At 35.0% G+C, this 16,331-nt stretch overlaps 1 protein-coding gene and 1 pseudogene across 1 annotated transcript in view; both read left to right on the forward strand.

Annotated features, from left to right (window-relative positions):
• Positions 1–3,511, forward strand: part of LOC107031704 — a 19,176-nt pseudogene extending 15,665 nt beyond the window's left edge.
• A 2,879-nt stretch (positions 3,512–6,390) lies between these two features.
• LOC107031182 (chloride channel protein CLC-d) overlaps positions 6,391–16,331 on the forward strand; it is a 14,296-nt gene continuing 4,355 nt past the window's right edge. Inside the window, exons 1-14 of the mRNA XM_015232458.2 lie at positions 6,391–6,567; positions 6,862–6,934; positions 10,601–10,822; positions 10,909–10,955; positions 11,041–11,139; positions 11,488–11,562; positions 11,928–12,016; positions 12,413–12,553; positions 12,628–12,698; positions 12,781–12,860; positions 13,003–13,152; positions 14,473–14,532; positions 14,625–14,699; positions 15,296–15,447. Of these exons, the coding sequence (XP_015087944.1) occupies positions 6,391–6,567; positions 6,862–6,934; positions 10,601–10,822; positions 10,909–10,955; positions 11,041–11,139; positions 11,488–11,562; positions 11,928–12,016; positions 12,413–12,553; positions 12,628–12,698; positions 12,781–12,860; positions 13,003–13,152; positions 14,473–14,532; positions 14,625–14,699; positions 15,296–15,447 (1,511 nt within the window). The remainder of the gene's footprint in view (positions 6,568–6,861; positions 6,935–10,600; positions 10,823–10,908; positions 10,956–11,040; positions 11,140–11,487; positions 11,563–11,927; positions 12,017–12,412; positions 12,554–12,627; positions 12,699–12,780; positions 12,861–13,002; positions 13,153–14,472; positions 14,533–14,624; positions 14,700–15,295; positions 15,448–16,331) is intronic.

Here is a 16,331-nt window from a genome sequence, read left to right on the forward strand (position 1 = left end):
TATATATATATACTTGTACAATCTAAGAATTTATTTTCTTATATCACTCCCGTCACTACTTCTTCGTTGTCGGTCAATGAGACATACTGGGTACACGTGGTTTCGTACTCATACTACGCTTGTTGCACTCTTTGTGGTGCAGATTCGATTCCGAGTAGGAGCACATCTCGTGGAGCAAATTGAGTCCGACTTGAAGTTCTTGGAGTTGTGGTGAGCTGCTTGGCTGTTCCGTAGCCCACACCTCCCTCTATCTTTACGTATTCTGTTATTCAGTATTCAGACAGGATATCCCTTAAGTTAGATTTATCATTTTAGTTTCAGACTTGCATCGTATTCTAGAAGCTCTTGTACTTAAGACACCAATTCTTGGGGTGATATATTTTATCTTTCGCATTTCGTACCTATAAGGAACCCAATGTTGGAGATTCTTGCAAAGTGTTAGCCTTTTTACTCATTTGTTGATTTAGTTGGGTTAATATGTTGGGTTGGCTTACCTATTGGTTGGGAACATAGGTGCCATCACGACTTGCAAATTTGGGTCGTGACAGATAAAGACTCACTCGTTAACTATTTTAAGAAAAGGGAAAATGAGAAAGTACTTTAATGGACGTATTAGTGTCTTTGTTTATGCGGTTGGGGATGGCGGGCTTATATTTTCTCTAACTAGCTCGCAAGATAACAATTTGTGCTTGCATGTCAGGGTGCTTTTAGTTTTGATGCTTTATAGTTGGATTGCGCCGTTGGTGCATTTTTAATTAATAGTATTGACCTTCCAAACAGCCCTGTAGGTTGAAATCCCTTGCATTTCTAGTAGGATTAACTTATGAAGAGAAGGAAGACACATCTCTCTTTGCTGTGATATATATATATATATAAGATTCATATTTCCTTTCCCAGGAAAGAATCCATCCCCATTCTGGGATAGATTGGTATTCAACAAAATAAAATCAAGGCTAGGAGGAAGAGTTCGTTATATGGTCTCAGGAGCTTCACCGTTATCTCCTGATGTAATGGACTTTTTGCGGGTGTGAGTTGAACATGCTTGACTTCATCAAATTTCTCCAATTATGATCAACTTATGAACTTAAACTGAGACCAGATACTTTTATTGTATGAAATGAGCTAAGCAGTTTTATTGTTCAGATGCTTCGGTTGTCAATTATAGAAGGTTATGGAATGACCGAAACTTCCTGTACTATAAGTAACATGGATCAGAGTGATATCTTATCTGGTCATGTGGGCTCTCCTAATCCTGCATGTGGTTAGTACAACTTCAAGCAAGTACTTCTTTCCATTTGTCTTATGACTGGACAAGGACTAATTATGTTTTTTTTTTCATGTTTTAGAAGTAAAGCTTGTTGATGTCCCTGAAATGAGCTATACATCTGAAGATAAGCCTTGTCCCCGTGGTGAGATTTGTGTAAGAGGCCCCATAGTGTTCCAGGGATACTACAAGGATGAAGTACAGACGTAAGGGCATTTCTTTAACTGATTCACCCTTTTGTAGTTTGCATATAAGCAGGGAACCGTCCAAGTTAAATTTTGAAATTATCCAATTACATTGTTCAGGCGAGAAATGATTGACAAAGATGGATGGCTTCACACCGGAGATATTGGAGTGTGGCTACCTGGGGGGCGCTTAAAGATAATTGACAGGTGAGAGGATATCTTATAGTACCTGCCTTGGAATTATTAGAACGATCCCTAGGGTTCATAGAGGTATTGTGAAGTAGTTTTTCTTCCTTTGTTGCAATCTAATTTATGTTCCTTGAACATGGAGAATTGATAAGGTTGCTTCTTGTTAACTATAATCCACTTTACTGAAGTTGCCTGGTATATGGAGGTCAGTGGCTGCTTGAAAAGTCTTACCTTTTGCTATTTGTTGGCAGGAAGAAAAATATTTTCAAGTTGGCACAGGGAGAATATGTAGCTCCTAAAAAAATTGATAATGTTTATGCAAAGAGCAAGTATGTTGCACAGTGCTTTATACATGGTAAGAGCAGAAAATCCCATAATCCCCCCCCCCCCATGTATGGCACCTTTAGAAGACCTACTATACTCTTGTCTGCTTTGTCAGGTGACAGCCTGAATTCCTCTCTGGTAGCCATAGTGTGCGTGGACCCAGACATGTTTAAAGCATGGGCTATAAATGAAGGCATCAAGGTGACACCCTGAATTCCTCTTACATCTTCAACCTGCTCCTATGAAAAAACTGCACAGATTTACACTATTTGGTTTATGTTGTTATACAAGGAAAGAGATGAGAAAGATCAGAACAATATTCATCATAACATAAGCTGGCCAGAAAATATAAGGGAACCTGAAAGACCATCTACCTTCTGAATTAACTATGTAGAACAGGAGGTGTGACCGGGTTCTTTATGCCTCCCATGTAAGATGAATTTGTGAATAAAGGGATGAAAATATTCATTACTGATTCCTCTCCTTAGAATATACACGTCCTGAGAGTAGATGGTAGAAAATCTTGAAAAAGAACAAACCAAGTCCATTATCTTTTCACCTGCTTACTAAACTAGAGGAAAGACCCCTCTTTGATTATTTGTCTTGTCTACTCTTCCCTCTAACCTACATGTTTCCTTAAGAAATAACTCCATACTTTATCGACGACAAAATTTTCTTTCTTAACAGCTTGTAAAATCATAATATCATACCTTTATTTTGGCATTAGTTAGTTTCTTTTCTTTCCACAATCGTACACGACATTTGGAATGTAAGAAGTATGCTTTCACTTGTGATTATATTTGTTAGTTTTGTATGTGATTATATTTATCTTGGCGGGAGCAGAATAAAGACGTGAAACAGCTCTGCACTGATCCAAGAGCAACGGCTGCAATATTGAAAGACATGGATACCGTTGGAAAGGAAGCACAGGTAATTTGAATTCCCCTGCAATGAAATGTAGTTCCTTGTCTTTTCAACATGTTTTTCATGGCAAACAATTTGCAGTTGCGAGGTTTCGAATTTGCAAAAGCTATCACTTTGGTGCTTGAGCCTTTTACTTTGGAGAATAATCTGCTTACTCCAACTTACAAGGTAAGTGTTGTTTCGCGATTATTATACAACTAGATAAAGTCTCCATTGCTCAAATCCTTTTCTGTATTTCTTGTCCTTTTTTCAGATAAAAAGGCCACAAGCAACAACATACTTTGCTAAAGAAATAGCTGACATGTATACAGAACTCTCAACATCCAATTCTTCTCCAGATAAAATCTTGTGAAAGACAAAAATAATATTCTGATCTTATGCTGTTGAAATGTTGTCCATCTCCCAATGGAACTGTATATTTAAGTTAAAGTTAAAAATTGACGTGTGGATATTCCTAGAATTTTAACACATGAGTTTGTCACAATAATTTGTTCGTTTGTACACCTTTTAAACCGTCAGCACTGCTTGCCAAGATTTTGTGTATATCGTCAAAGATCGTGATGGAGTGATACGTATTTTTATCCTTCCTTGATCAAGGTATTGGATTTGAGCCTTGGCGTATGAACTCATCTTTGATAGGGAACACTTTATCCCAAAGTGGAACTTTGAACGCAAATCCGAAAGCTGGACAAAATATGTTACACATTTATCTGCTTAAATTTTGATTGACAGAGTTATACGGTATGTTTACTGGTTAAGCCGTGGGAAGTGAAACTCCAAACCACTGTCCTCAAACTAAACATTTATATAAGTTGAAGTCTGCTAGTAAAATTTCAATATATTGGAGTTTGAAATTCTCTACACATATTTTGAAGTTTGAAATTGTATAAACTCACGAACGATAACTTGTACAAATAAAATTCAACAACATAGTTCTATAGTCCAATTCTAACATTGAATAATACTTAGAAAATTATCCAGAACTTTCACTCACATTTGTCTTTGAAGTTGTCAATATTAAGTAGAGTTCGGAGCCTAAAGGATGAAAAATGTTAACAAAATTTTCAAAATGGTATATGAAAATATTTTTTTACTAAAATGGTAAAATCGTTGAGAAAGCAGCGATTTTATCCGCTGGATTTTTGGAAAATCGCTGCTATAACAGCGATTTATATATTTGCATTTAAAAAGAAAATTAAAACAAATCGCTGCACTATCAGCGATTTACATAATATATATATATTTTTTAATTTTTAAAATAAATCGCTACACTTGCAGCGATTTACATAATATATTTTTTTTAATTTTAAAGAAAAGTGCACATTATGACCAAAGCATATTAAAAACATTATGTAAATTAAAAACAAAAAAATAGACCAAAGCATAATTTTAATATTAAATATTACATAATACTAATACCACAATATAAAAAATGCTTTGGTCATAATATTTTTAATATGCTTTGGTCAAATCGTTGCACTCGAAGCGGTTTCCTTTAAAATAATAAAAAAATTATGTAAAGCGCTGCAAGTGTAGCGATTTGTTTTAAAATTAAAAAGTATATATATTATGTAAATCGCTATACGATTTGTTTTAATTTTTTTAAAAAAAATTGCAAATGTACAAATCGTTACTATAGCAGCGATTTTCCAAAACTCCGGCAGACAAAATCGCTGCTTCCTCAGCAATTTTACCGTTTTGATAAAAAATATTTTCATATACCATTTTGTTAACATTTTTCACTCTTTTAACTCCGGACTCATATTAAGCAACTATATTAAAGTTTCAAACTAAAAAATTAAATTTTAGGACATATTATTTTTGAAGTTTTGTACCCAAAAAATGAACTTTAGGAAACAATATCCTGAAGTTTTTAAATAAGAAACATTATTAAGCTTTGAACTAAAAAATTGATTTTCAAAATACATTATTCTGAAATTTGAGGAGATAGAGGAAAAATAAGCAAATATCAACTCTCCTTTAAATTGTGGCTAAGTATTAGAAAGGTATAATGAAACGCGGATCTTTTATAGCAAATGAAGTTTTTATTATTTAGGTATGATTTTTACGATTTCTTCGTGATTTTAAAGAATTACAAATATACTTTTACTTTTTGTATATATATTCTTCATATCGATAGAAACACACACTTCGAAATATTAAAAGGAAAAACATTATTACACTTTTTTTTTCCTATTTAACTGCGTTATCTAATATCGATCATAAAAGTGGCTACCTAGTCCATTTCCTCTTCTATTAACCTTGTCAAAAAAAATAAAAGGATAGCAAAATGATGTGATCAAGAAAGTGATTGAACTGGTCCATTATGTTTGAGGTATATTCAAAATCATCATCTAAGATATACTTATGAGCAATTCAGTCCTCTACATTTATCAAAGTGAATACTTTTTATTTCTGTCAAATATTTAATATTTACCAAAAAAGTTTAATTAAATCTCAAAAATATAACACTAAAAGCCACACAAAAACAACAAAAATTGCACTTAAAAGTTGAAATACCAAATCCAAAATGTTGAAAATCACACCGTAAAATGTGTTATGCATGTTATTACCCCTTTTCTTTACGATTTTCGTAAAAATAATTAAATTCTATTTTGTATTTAATAGTGACCAAAAGTATCTAATTTTAATAAAATTTAAAAAATCAAAATTATTAGAAAAAGTATATTCAATGACCTCTTTGGATAGCATCCTAAATATAAAAGCACTATTATAGTTACAAAAAGAATCGTAGTGCATGATTAATTGAATTCACTCTTATAATTTTCCAACAATAATTATGTGGCTCATATATGTTATGTCCACTTATAAGTCTTTTTGGTTGATGAATAGTTATAAAAGAAATAGTAGTGCAGGATCTAATTTATACGAAAATTAAGATATAGATTACGTTTCAATTTGTTGATTTATTTTCTATGTTTTTACTTATTTTTATATTTTTTTCAATTTTTTTCGTCGTTTTTGTGTTCACTGAAACTATTATTTTAAATTATAATTAGTAAACTACTGTTATTATAACAAACTCCATTATCATTACAATTTGCAACATGAAGTATGGTTTGAAAATTAAAATATTCAAATTTAAATTAACATAAATTCAACAATTTTTTTTTCATAATTTTGATTTTGTTAAAAAAAGCACCCATCTCCCCAAAATATAATTTTACCCCAAAAACAGAGAGAGTAAACTTCTGGTGGACTCACCGGACTGGCAGAATCCACAGGGAAAAATACATCAATTTGACGAATCTAAGTTTACTCCTTTACGCATCCGTCACTTTCCTCCATTATTCTCGAAGAAGAAAAGGAATTTCTCATCACCCTTAAGTGACATTCACACCCAAAAACCAAAAAAAAACCCAATCTTGATCCCAATTTTCTCAAAACTCGCCTCTAATTTTGGGGTTATTCGACGAGGGGTTCGAATTTTTGAGGTTCTGGGGGTTCATAAGACCTATATATAGTGTATCAGGGAGGTTGAAGATGTTATCAGATCATTTTCAGAACGGGGTGGAGACGGCGAAGCTGATGTGGTCACGGATTCCGGCGACAGAGGAGGAGGAAGTCGGCGAGGTGGGTCCATCAAGAAAGGGTAATGGGAGCACTGTGGAAAGTCTTGATTATGAAGTTGTTGAAAATTTTGCTTATAGGGAAGAGCAGGTGTGTCTTTTCTAAAGCTCTAAGTCTTTTTCTCTGTTCAGTTTCAACAAAAAAGATAACAGCTTTATGTTGCTTATTCAAAAAAAGTACTAGTTCTATATTAGGAAAATCTGGTACTATCTGAATGGAAACTAACAGAAATGCTCAGTTATTGTTCTAAATATACTTGTTTTTATAGTTTATACTAGTATTGTAAATGGAAAAAAAAGAGAGAGAAAAAAAAGAGGCTAATTGTTTTACATTTGGAAAATAAGATAGCTGAAGTTGTGTTTGATGTGTGTTTTATATGGACAGGCTAAAAGAGGAAAGCTTTATATGGGATATGTTGTTTTGGTTAAGTGGTTCTTGGCGTTACTTATTGGAATTGGTGAGATTTTTTATCAACTTAATCTATGGTTGTTTCTCTTTATGCCCTATAGAAATAGATTATCTAGGGTATGTTCTTGTCCCTGGTACCCCATTTGCTTCAAATTAAAATTGTTTAGAGTTAATTTTTTGTTTCACATGGATGTGTGGGAAGGAATGGAATTTTATGATACCAATTTTCTGCATATGAGTAGTTCTAACCTTGAGGAAGGTAGAATGGTTGTTTCCGATAGATCCTCGGCTCAAGAGAAGTTTTTTCACAAAAAAGGTTTGGCAAATACCAGAACAAAAGATATAGTGGAAATATGGTAGAAAGAGAAGTAGTGACAACAAAATAATAAAAATAACCCAAGTTAAGGAAACACCAATAGTAATACAATCGAAGCATAAGAAATAATAAAGATACTGATAAGTAGAAGAGGGAGCAGACAAGATGCTCTAAGCTAGAACCATGCTTTCCCACAGAAAGAGAGAGATCGCTCGACTACCTGCTATTCCTCTACCCTAATTTTTGACCTCCATGTTTTCATATTTAGGGTCATGTCCTCAGTGAGCTAAAAATGTATCATGCGTGGAAGCAAGCTAGGCCCCTATTTTGAGAAGTTGGGGCGAAGAGTGCATTCCATCACAAAAGAATAAAGCCACCTACAGGTTCTGTGATGATCTTATTACTTTGTCGCATCTCTTCAATATGACTACAATAACGATCATAGTGATCTTCTTTGGTACCTACTTTTATGGCAGGATCCAATTGATCATGAAAATTGTAAGATGTTTGTCTTTTGTATCGTATCAAGAGATTTGACATAGATAAGATCATCGCTTAAAGAGTTGCGTTGTCAAATTGATCTCGAAATCGGTTTCCAATAGTAGTTGCTGCCCAAAGGTGCTTTATGAAAGCCTGTCCGCTATGGTTCATGTCTAATCACCTCTCCAAAATTCAACTCTGTCTACTTTACCTCTCCTTAAACCTATTCTTGCACCTCCTCACTGGGGCATCTGTGCTCCTCTTTACATGCTTGAATCATCTCAGTTTCGCTTCCCTAATGTTGTCCACAACTAGAGCCACTTCCACCTTGCCTCGTTTATATTCATTCCTAATTTCATCTCTCATAGTGTGCCCACACATCCACCTAAGCATCTCCATCTCCACCACATTTATCTTCTCAATGTTTGAATTCTTGACTGTCCAATACTTTCCCCCTACAACATAGTTGGAGCAGCATCCACTCTATATAACTTATTTTTAGATCTTAGTGGCGCATTCTTATCACATAGGACACCAAATGTAAGCCTTCATGTCATTTACTCAACTCTAATCGTTGATCTTCCCATTTCCTTGTATTATTGACCCAAGATACTGTGTATCAATCTAACTTCCACATCTGCCTCATGTGATGCGCCACTGACCTCACACTCTATATACTCTGTCTTAGTCTTGCTCAACCTAAAACTTTTAGACTCTAGGGTTCGTCTCCAAACCTCCAGTCTATCGTTAACTTTGCCAAGTTTCTCTTCAATCAATACTATGTAATTTGCAAATAACGTACACCATAGTACCTCCCCTTGAATGTGCTGTGTCAATTGATCTATCACCAAGGCCAATAAAAACGGGCTAAGAGTTGATCCACGATGCAACTTTTGGGATGTGTCCGAGTCTCCTTCCATTATTCTTACTCAAATTTTGGATCCATCATACATGTCTTTAATCGCTCTACTATATGCCACAATTACACCTCCAGACTCGAAGCATCTCCATAAAATCTCCCTAGGTACCTTGTCATATGCTTTTTCTAAGTCTATGAACACCATATGCAAATGTCTTTTCGTATCTGTATATTGCTCTGACGATCTCCTTAGAAGAAGTTGAATGGCTGCGTTAGTTGTTAGTTGGAAATAGAGACACCCCTTCTCATCCTCATCTTCATCTCTATTACCCTCTCCCAAACTTTTTAAGTGTGGCTCGGTAGTTTAATACCCATGTAGTTGTTGCAATCTTGAATATCTGGTGCCTGTTGCAAGAAAAAACTCAGTTGTTTAGCTTTCATATATGACATTTGGAGGATCTATTTTTACACGATTCAAGATTGCACCTGAGCAGATCCTTTAGGTCATCGATAGTAAGGCCGCGTTATACAAATCAAGGGACAGAGAGTAGAGTTGAGAAGAAAAATAAATTTCCAGAATCACATGTGACATATGTCATATGAACTATTTTGTTTTGTTGACTCCTGAATGGTGCATGTCGATAGGTTGACATATAACTATTGTCCATATTAAAACTTTAGCTGAAACGTTATTGGAGGAACTAGGAAGAATAGGTTGTTTATTTTACCTGCTTATATCGTCAGCAATAGAGAACTGGCGATCTTGAAAAGGCATTTTTTGTCAATCTTTGCATCTCCTGAATAAAATGGAACAGAAAAATTGAGGTGGAGGATCCATATACCCTGTCAAACTAATTTGGATTGTGGAGTAGTTGATTGATTGATTAATCTTTGCCTGGTTGATGTTATTATTTATAAATGTAAAGCTAAGACAAATATAAATCTAAAGCTAAGACAAAATTTTCTCTCGTTCTGTTTCTATTTTTGGAGCCATAGCTTGCCTTCTAGGATAGGTATTTGATTTATTATATAAACGAGAGCTTTTAATATTCAAAAATTGAGAAATTAAATTTTCTACTTTTGCTTTGACTAGCCTCTACTCGGTCATAAATGACTCCCTAAAATTAAAGTCCTTCATTTTATTGTAAAGGAATATCTCAAAAATCATTAATTACTGTGCTGGGTTTAGCTTATTCTTCATGAATGGCAACTCACATTTAAAGAAGAATACTGCAATACTTTTGAGATTTGCAACTTACATAATATACTATATAGCGTAAATAGTTATTGTGATAGCCAGACATTTCAGAGTAAATGTTGTATACAAGCCATCAAGGTAATAATGTTATTATAACCTTACCATATCTCAGGAAAATGAAAGAAAAATTTGATTTAACCAAATGAGATTATAGTGCTTAAGTCCATTTTGGCAGTTTCATATGTTGAGTAATGCTTCATATTTTAGATCGTGGGTTATTCATCATTTTCCAAACTATTAAACAGGTAAAATTTTCTCATGTAAAATTCCAAATGCAATGTTCATTATCCATGGTTTTGGTGTGTAGAATAGCTTTTAGAAAATGAACTTGTCAGTGCCCCTTTGTAACTTGCCAAATGATTATATTTCTGGCATTAGTTGGAGCTTTATCATAGTTTAGCACCTCAGAAGTAATCTCTCTCAGCCCTTTTCCAGATGGAATGGTTCTCTTTTCATGGGCTGGAAGTTTCATAGTAGCTTAGTTCATCATCTGAATCCCGTCCTTCAATGTGGATGTTAGGACCAATCTTGTTGTAGGAGTATATGGGTGATTGGTGAGCCACGAGTTTATATCAATTATGGAAAATCTGGTGGTTAATATTTTGGAGGGTTGTGATTCATATTCCCTTCTTGTTGTGTTCTGAAATGGTTAGTTGTGAGAATTAATAACATGCCTCAGTGAGCAAGACTTGGCTACCATTTCGTTCTAGTAATCTTATTCTTTTCTATTTTTGTAATTCAATAAGCATTTGATCTAATAATCGCTTTCTCATGAACTGAGTTCCTATTCCTTTGCTCTCAGGCACAGGACTTGCTGCTGTTTTCATTAATCTTTCTGTTGAAAATTTTGCGGGATGGAAGTTCTCATTAACATTTCAAATTATTCAGAAGTCATACTTTGCTGGATTTCTGGTGTATATTTTGATCAACCTGGTTCTAGTATTATCTTCTGTATATATTATCACATGCTTTGCACCAGCAGCATCAGGATCGGGAATTCCTGAAATAAAGGGTTATCTAAATGGTACACTTGTACTTTCTGGTATTAATTGTTAAGTCTCTGGCTAGGATAATATCTTATGGGTTACTCATTTTGGTCTGTATGTGTAGGAATTGACACACATGGTATCCTTCTTTTCAGAACTCTGATTGGAAAGGTATGATAGCACACCTAAGCTTTGATCCGGATTCTCCATCACTCTTAATCAGATAATTTGTTGTTATTCTTACTCGGTCTTTTAGATTTTTGGAAGCATAGGTTCAGTGGGAGGTGGTCTTGCTCTTGGCAAAGAAGGGCCTCTTGTACATATTGGTGCTTGTATTGCCTCTTTGCTTGGACAAGTGAGTATTACTCCTATTTTTATTCTATAACTGCATTATCCTTTTTGATTTTTCATGAATACAAATTTTATCTTATATCTTCTTAGTTTTGGCAATGGAACATTTGCTACTATATTCTATGCTCTGTTATTGCACTTACATTTTGATTTTTCATGAGCCCAAATTTTATCTTATATTCTGAGTTTTCGCAATGAAATATTTGTTGCTGATTCTATGTTAAGTTTGTTTTACCTGGTCATTTGAATCAATGATCCGATACTTGTTCTTTATTGGTGATCATCTAAAATATGTTCAGTATTAACTTCCAAATGTCATGGTGAATGTTCATGTATTTTGATGTAATTACAGGGTGGATCCACAAAATATCACCTTCGGTCAAGGTGGCTCCAAGTTTTTAGCAGTGAACGGGATCGTCGTGATTTGGTGAGTGACTGTTGTCTTTTTGGATCTCTGAACCTGTAATATAAGAATATTGTTAAGGATCTCTGGACCTGTAATATAATATCAATCCATATAATTGTGATAAGGATATGTGAAAATCTGTATAAATGTTATCACTCTTTCCAATTTAGGTTAAGATCGTGTAAAGCTTGAGGTACTAATCTAGCTGAACATTCTAAATGTGTTCTTTTCTTCTTTTTTACTTAAGGTGTCAACTTTTTATGAATCTTAGGAAGTCCTAAAAAGATTTGGAGATGAAAGCTAAGATATGGTTTTTAAAGTTCTCATGATGAGAGGGATTTCCTGTGCTGTAACAAGTGCTTACTCCTTTGTATCTGTTGACTCAGGTGACTTGTGGATGTGCTGCTGGAGTTGCTGCTGCCTTTAGAGCTCCAGTAGGTGGTGTGTTATTTGCTCTTGAAGAGGTCACTTCTTGGTAATTCTCATCTCTCCTTTGAGCTTCTTTCATGTACATCTAGTGCAATTTATGAGATATCTTCCTTGTTGAACAATTTATATTTCTGCATACTTCAATTTCTGACATTGCTAATGAGCAGTATCTAAACCATCAATGTTAAGCCCATTGCTGTTATGATTAATCGTTATATTAGCTGGTAGAGTGGTTTTTGAATAAGCACAGACACGGTTAGCTTTCACTTTGTACCTATTTGAATGTGGTGCTCTTTACTAGAAACTATAATCTATTTGAATCATTCTATCAATCATAAACAACACAGTGCTTTTACTTCCACTTGAGTAGTCGTTAGCATGTTCTGCAATGTGAAAAATTAAATGCCGTCTGATCATATGTTGTTTCATTATTGATCAAAAGGTGGAGGAGTCAACTAATGTGGCGGGTGTTCTTTACCTCTGCAATTGTAGCTGTTGTTGTCCGTACAGCAATGGGATGGTGTAAAGATGGAAACTGTGGTCATTTTGGCGCTGGAGGCTTCATTATATGGGATATCTCTGGGTTAGATTCTGAACTCATTTAGGTCTTCTACACTATATCCTAGTTACACTTTTGACATCTTACAATTCTCTCAGTGGTCAAGAGGACTATTCTTTTGAGGAGTTGTTGCCCATGGCATTTATTGGAGTTATAGGAGGTCTCCTTGGTATGTATGGTTGATATTAAGATGTTAAGACACCAGAAGAATATGGTTGGTAAATTAATTGGTTACATATTGACTTTTGCAGGAGCGTTATTCAATCAGCTTACTCTCTATATGACACACTGGCGTAGAAACTATTTGCACAAGAAAGGAATTCGTGTGAAAGTAAGATCACTTGTTAAGAACAAGAATTTCTACTTCATCAAAAAAAAAGAATTTCTTGCAGTTGTATATTCTCGTCTTTAAAAATGAGTATGCATTTCCTTGCTAAGCTCGATGAACTAATTTTATGGTCTGCCACTCTCAGATTATTGAAGCTTGTCTCATCTCTGTGATAACTTCAGCTATTTCATTTGGATTGCCACTCTTTAGAAGATGTACTCCGTGCCCTGAAGCCGAAGCTAACTCTGGCATTGAATGTCCGCAAGCACCGGGAATGTTTGGAAATTATGTTAATGTAAGGTCCTCCATGACTTGTATGAGTTATTCTGTTTTGTTTTATCTTTGTTCAATCATTTAATTTCTGTTACTTTGCTTTTATGATTTTATCTTTTACATATTTTTATGCTTGAAATCTGTTATGCTGCAAGTGGTCGTCCTTTCTAAATCCTATGCACATAGCCACATTCATGTAAATGCCTATCAAACAATCAATGTCCATTAACGGGCCACAAGCTGTGACATCTGGAAGATAGAGTCAACTGTCTTAATTCTTAACTAATCTATTCTTTCAATGGTCATTATTGATACTTCTTATATTATTCTTCAATACAGGCTAGGTCCTGCTTGGGTGCTTAGCATATAAATCACTTGTGAAGAAGTAGAGTAAAATGTGTACCGTCTCTGGGATATGGTTCCACGATTCCTATTGTCGTGTTTGTTTCAAGTCTCTGTTTTGTTAGATAGGTCAAACATTTATCCCTCTAGCTCCAAGTAGAAAGTTCTAAATTAGAACCTGTTTATGATAATTAGGCATTTGCTGTGCATTCAAATCTGTTATGCAAACTACATCCAGGACTAGCAGTTGGTTTACGATCCTGGCTTGATTAATTATGTGCTGAATTTTAACATAAGAGAAATAAGAATTGTTTACGAAAGCCAGAACGCAGAAGATGCCAAAAAAAAGAAAACAACCGTAAAGATCGTCATAGATGAAGAGCAGCTAACAAAAGGAGCAATGTCAACACTCAAATATGCAGGCATTAGAAACGTACCTATTGTTTTGATAGCGAATCAAATTCCAAGCAAGATGAGAAGTTATGGACCCATGCAGGAAAGGGTCATGAGGCTCAGGTTTAATTCAAGAATAGCCAACATAGACGAAGAAAGATTGATTTTAACCCTCAAAGGATGCATAGAAAGAAGAATAAAAAAAGACCAAAAACAAGGAAAGGAAGAAGAGATCAAATACAACCAGAAAAGCAGCAAGCGGAACTTGAACTTGAAGAAGCGGGCCTCTATCAGAGAAAGCCATTGCGCGCTAGCCCCTTGTATAGGGTTCCAAACCTGCGCACCCCTAAACTACAAGCTTTCTTTGAAGCCCCTACAACATGGGATATTTGAAGAATCCCAGTATTATACAGTATTTTCTCTCAAAAAAGTAGCAATTATGTGCTGAAAGTTCAAATCCGATTCCAGGCTTCACTGAAATATGGTGAAATGTTTCATTTTCCTTTGTGGTGTTGTGTTGTATTGTTATTTGCTTCCGTATTTTTCTTGATATCCAATTTTGCTTTCTTCTTTTGGGGGTGATATTTGGATTTTGTGCATTTTGCAGTTTTACTGTCAGAACAACAAGGAGTATAATGACCTCGCAACCATATTCTTCAACACTCAGGTCTTTAAACAATTCCTGAACCTGTGTTTAATTGAATAAAAAAGCTGTGGATTTTCCTTTCACTGAGCTGTATGCATCATACATGTCTGCAGGATGACGCTATAAGAAATTTATTCAGTGCGAAGACAGCTCATGAATTCAGCGCTCAAGGCCTACTGACATTTCTGGTATTTCTACTTGTTAACTTTCTCCCTTCATTTGTGTGAATGATAGCTTCATGTATTTTATGTGTTCGTCCCGACTTTTACATTTGGGTGAACTGTAATTGCGAATTTGCATGAAATTCACGTGCTGAAAAACTTGGCAAATTATGGTATCAGTATTGAGAATCTGAATCCCCATTGAACTGCTGTTTCTGAAATTTAACATTGTTAAAAATTTTGTAATGTTGTCTTGAGTTTAATTCAAATCTTCTTCCTTCTACTGGGATTTGAGTTTCTTGTGGGGTGGATAGGATTTTCTTATCTGCACTTGAACTTCCTTTTATGTAAAGCTATAATCAAATTAGTGTTCAGAGCCACTCAATGCTATTGTTGTGCTCAGGGTATGTTGATTGAACTCTAATTGATGCTGGAAACACTTACCTTTTTCAACTCTTCAAATTTTATGCATATCTGCCAATACTGCTAGAGTTCTGTGCTTAAGTGCACTCTGTTCTGATGTTTATGCAGTTCAGGGAAGAAATTTATAGCAAAAACCTCTCTCGTGTCTTCATGGGTTACAATTATGTGGGAAATTAATATTTGGTGTATTTGTCTCTCAGGTTATGTTTTATACCTTGGCAGTGGTGACCTTTGGAACTGCAGTTCCAGCAGGTCAGTTTGTGCCAGGCATCATGATAGGATCAACTTATGGACGTCTTGTTGGCATGTTCGTGGTTAGCTTTTATAAGAAGCTGAACATTGAAGAGGGGACGTAAGCATTTCTTTCGTATTTACTCCTTCATTTTATCCATATACATTATAGATTTATTCTCTGGTGAAAGCTTCAACATAGGCGTACTGGAATTAAGTTCTTTTTTCCCCTCAGTTCAAAAAGTGTGTTCCGCTTAATTCTGAGTTCCTCCAAGTACTTAAGTACAAGATCACTATTGGCCTCTCATCTGTCACTTCTTAAAGAGGTGAGATATCACAATTGACTGAAGCAGATCCCCTGATGTTCAAGGAACAGAGCATAGTATGCTTCTTGACTTTTGATATAGTAAACAATTGGAGGATCACTTTTTCGAAACCACAACCATGTCTGGAAATCCTACATTCATTTTGTTCCTTTTATTTTTCTTCTGGTATATTGGGGGGTGGGGGTGCAAGAAGAGAGTCAATTACTAGGCCTTCGCTCTATTCTTAACAAAATCAGACCTAGTCCCAGAGGATGTTCTGAGAATCTCCCTTGCAGTTTACCTCCCTCGGCAGAACCATCATATCACAATAGTGTCAAAGGAAATGTGAGTGTTTCTGCATTGTATCAGCTTGACTTGACTATCCTTGTGGATGATCATCAAGATAATATCTTTTTAGTTACTACTGGTGGTGTGTCGTACTCTCTTTATGCAATATACTGGGATTGTGTAGTCTCTGTTGTTGTCCATTGGATCTATAATCAATAAGCAAATAAAAGGTTATGCTGATTCTGCAACATTAGTCAGTTAAGACCGGCTCGTGTCATAGATGGCAATTAATCTAAATTACCAGTTGAAAGTGGTTTGATCTTCCACCAACTTGATGTCGTTAGATCTGCAAGTTTTGAAATTATTGATTGCATTTTATACAGAATAATTGAAATAAAAATGTTTACCTTAT

This window comes from Solanum pennellii, chromosome 9 (assembly GCF_001406875.1).
Source record: "Solanum pennellii chromosome 9, SPENNV200".
NCBI lineage: Eukaryota > Viridiplantae > Streptophyta > Magnoliopsida > Solanales > Solanaceae > Solanum > Solanum pennellii.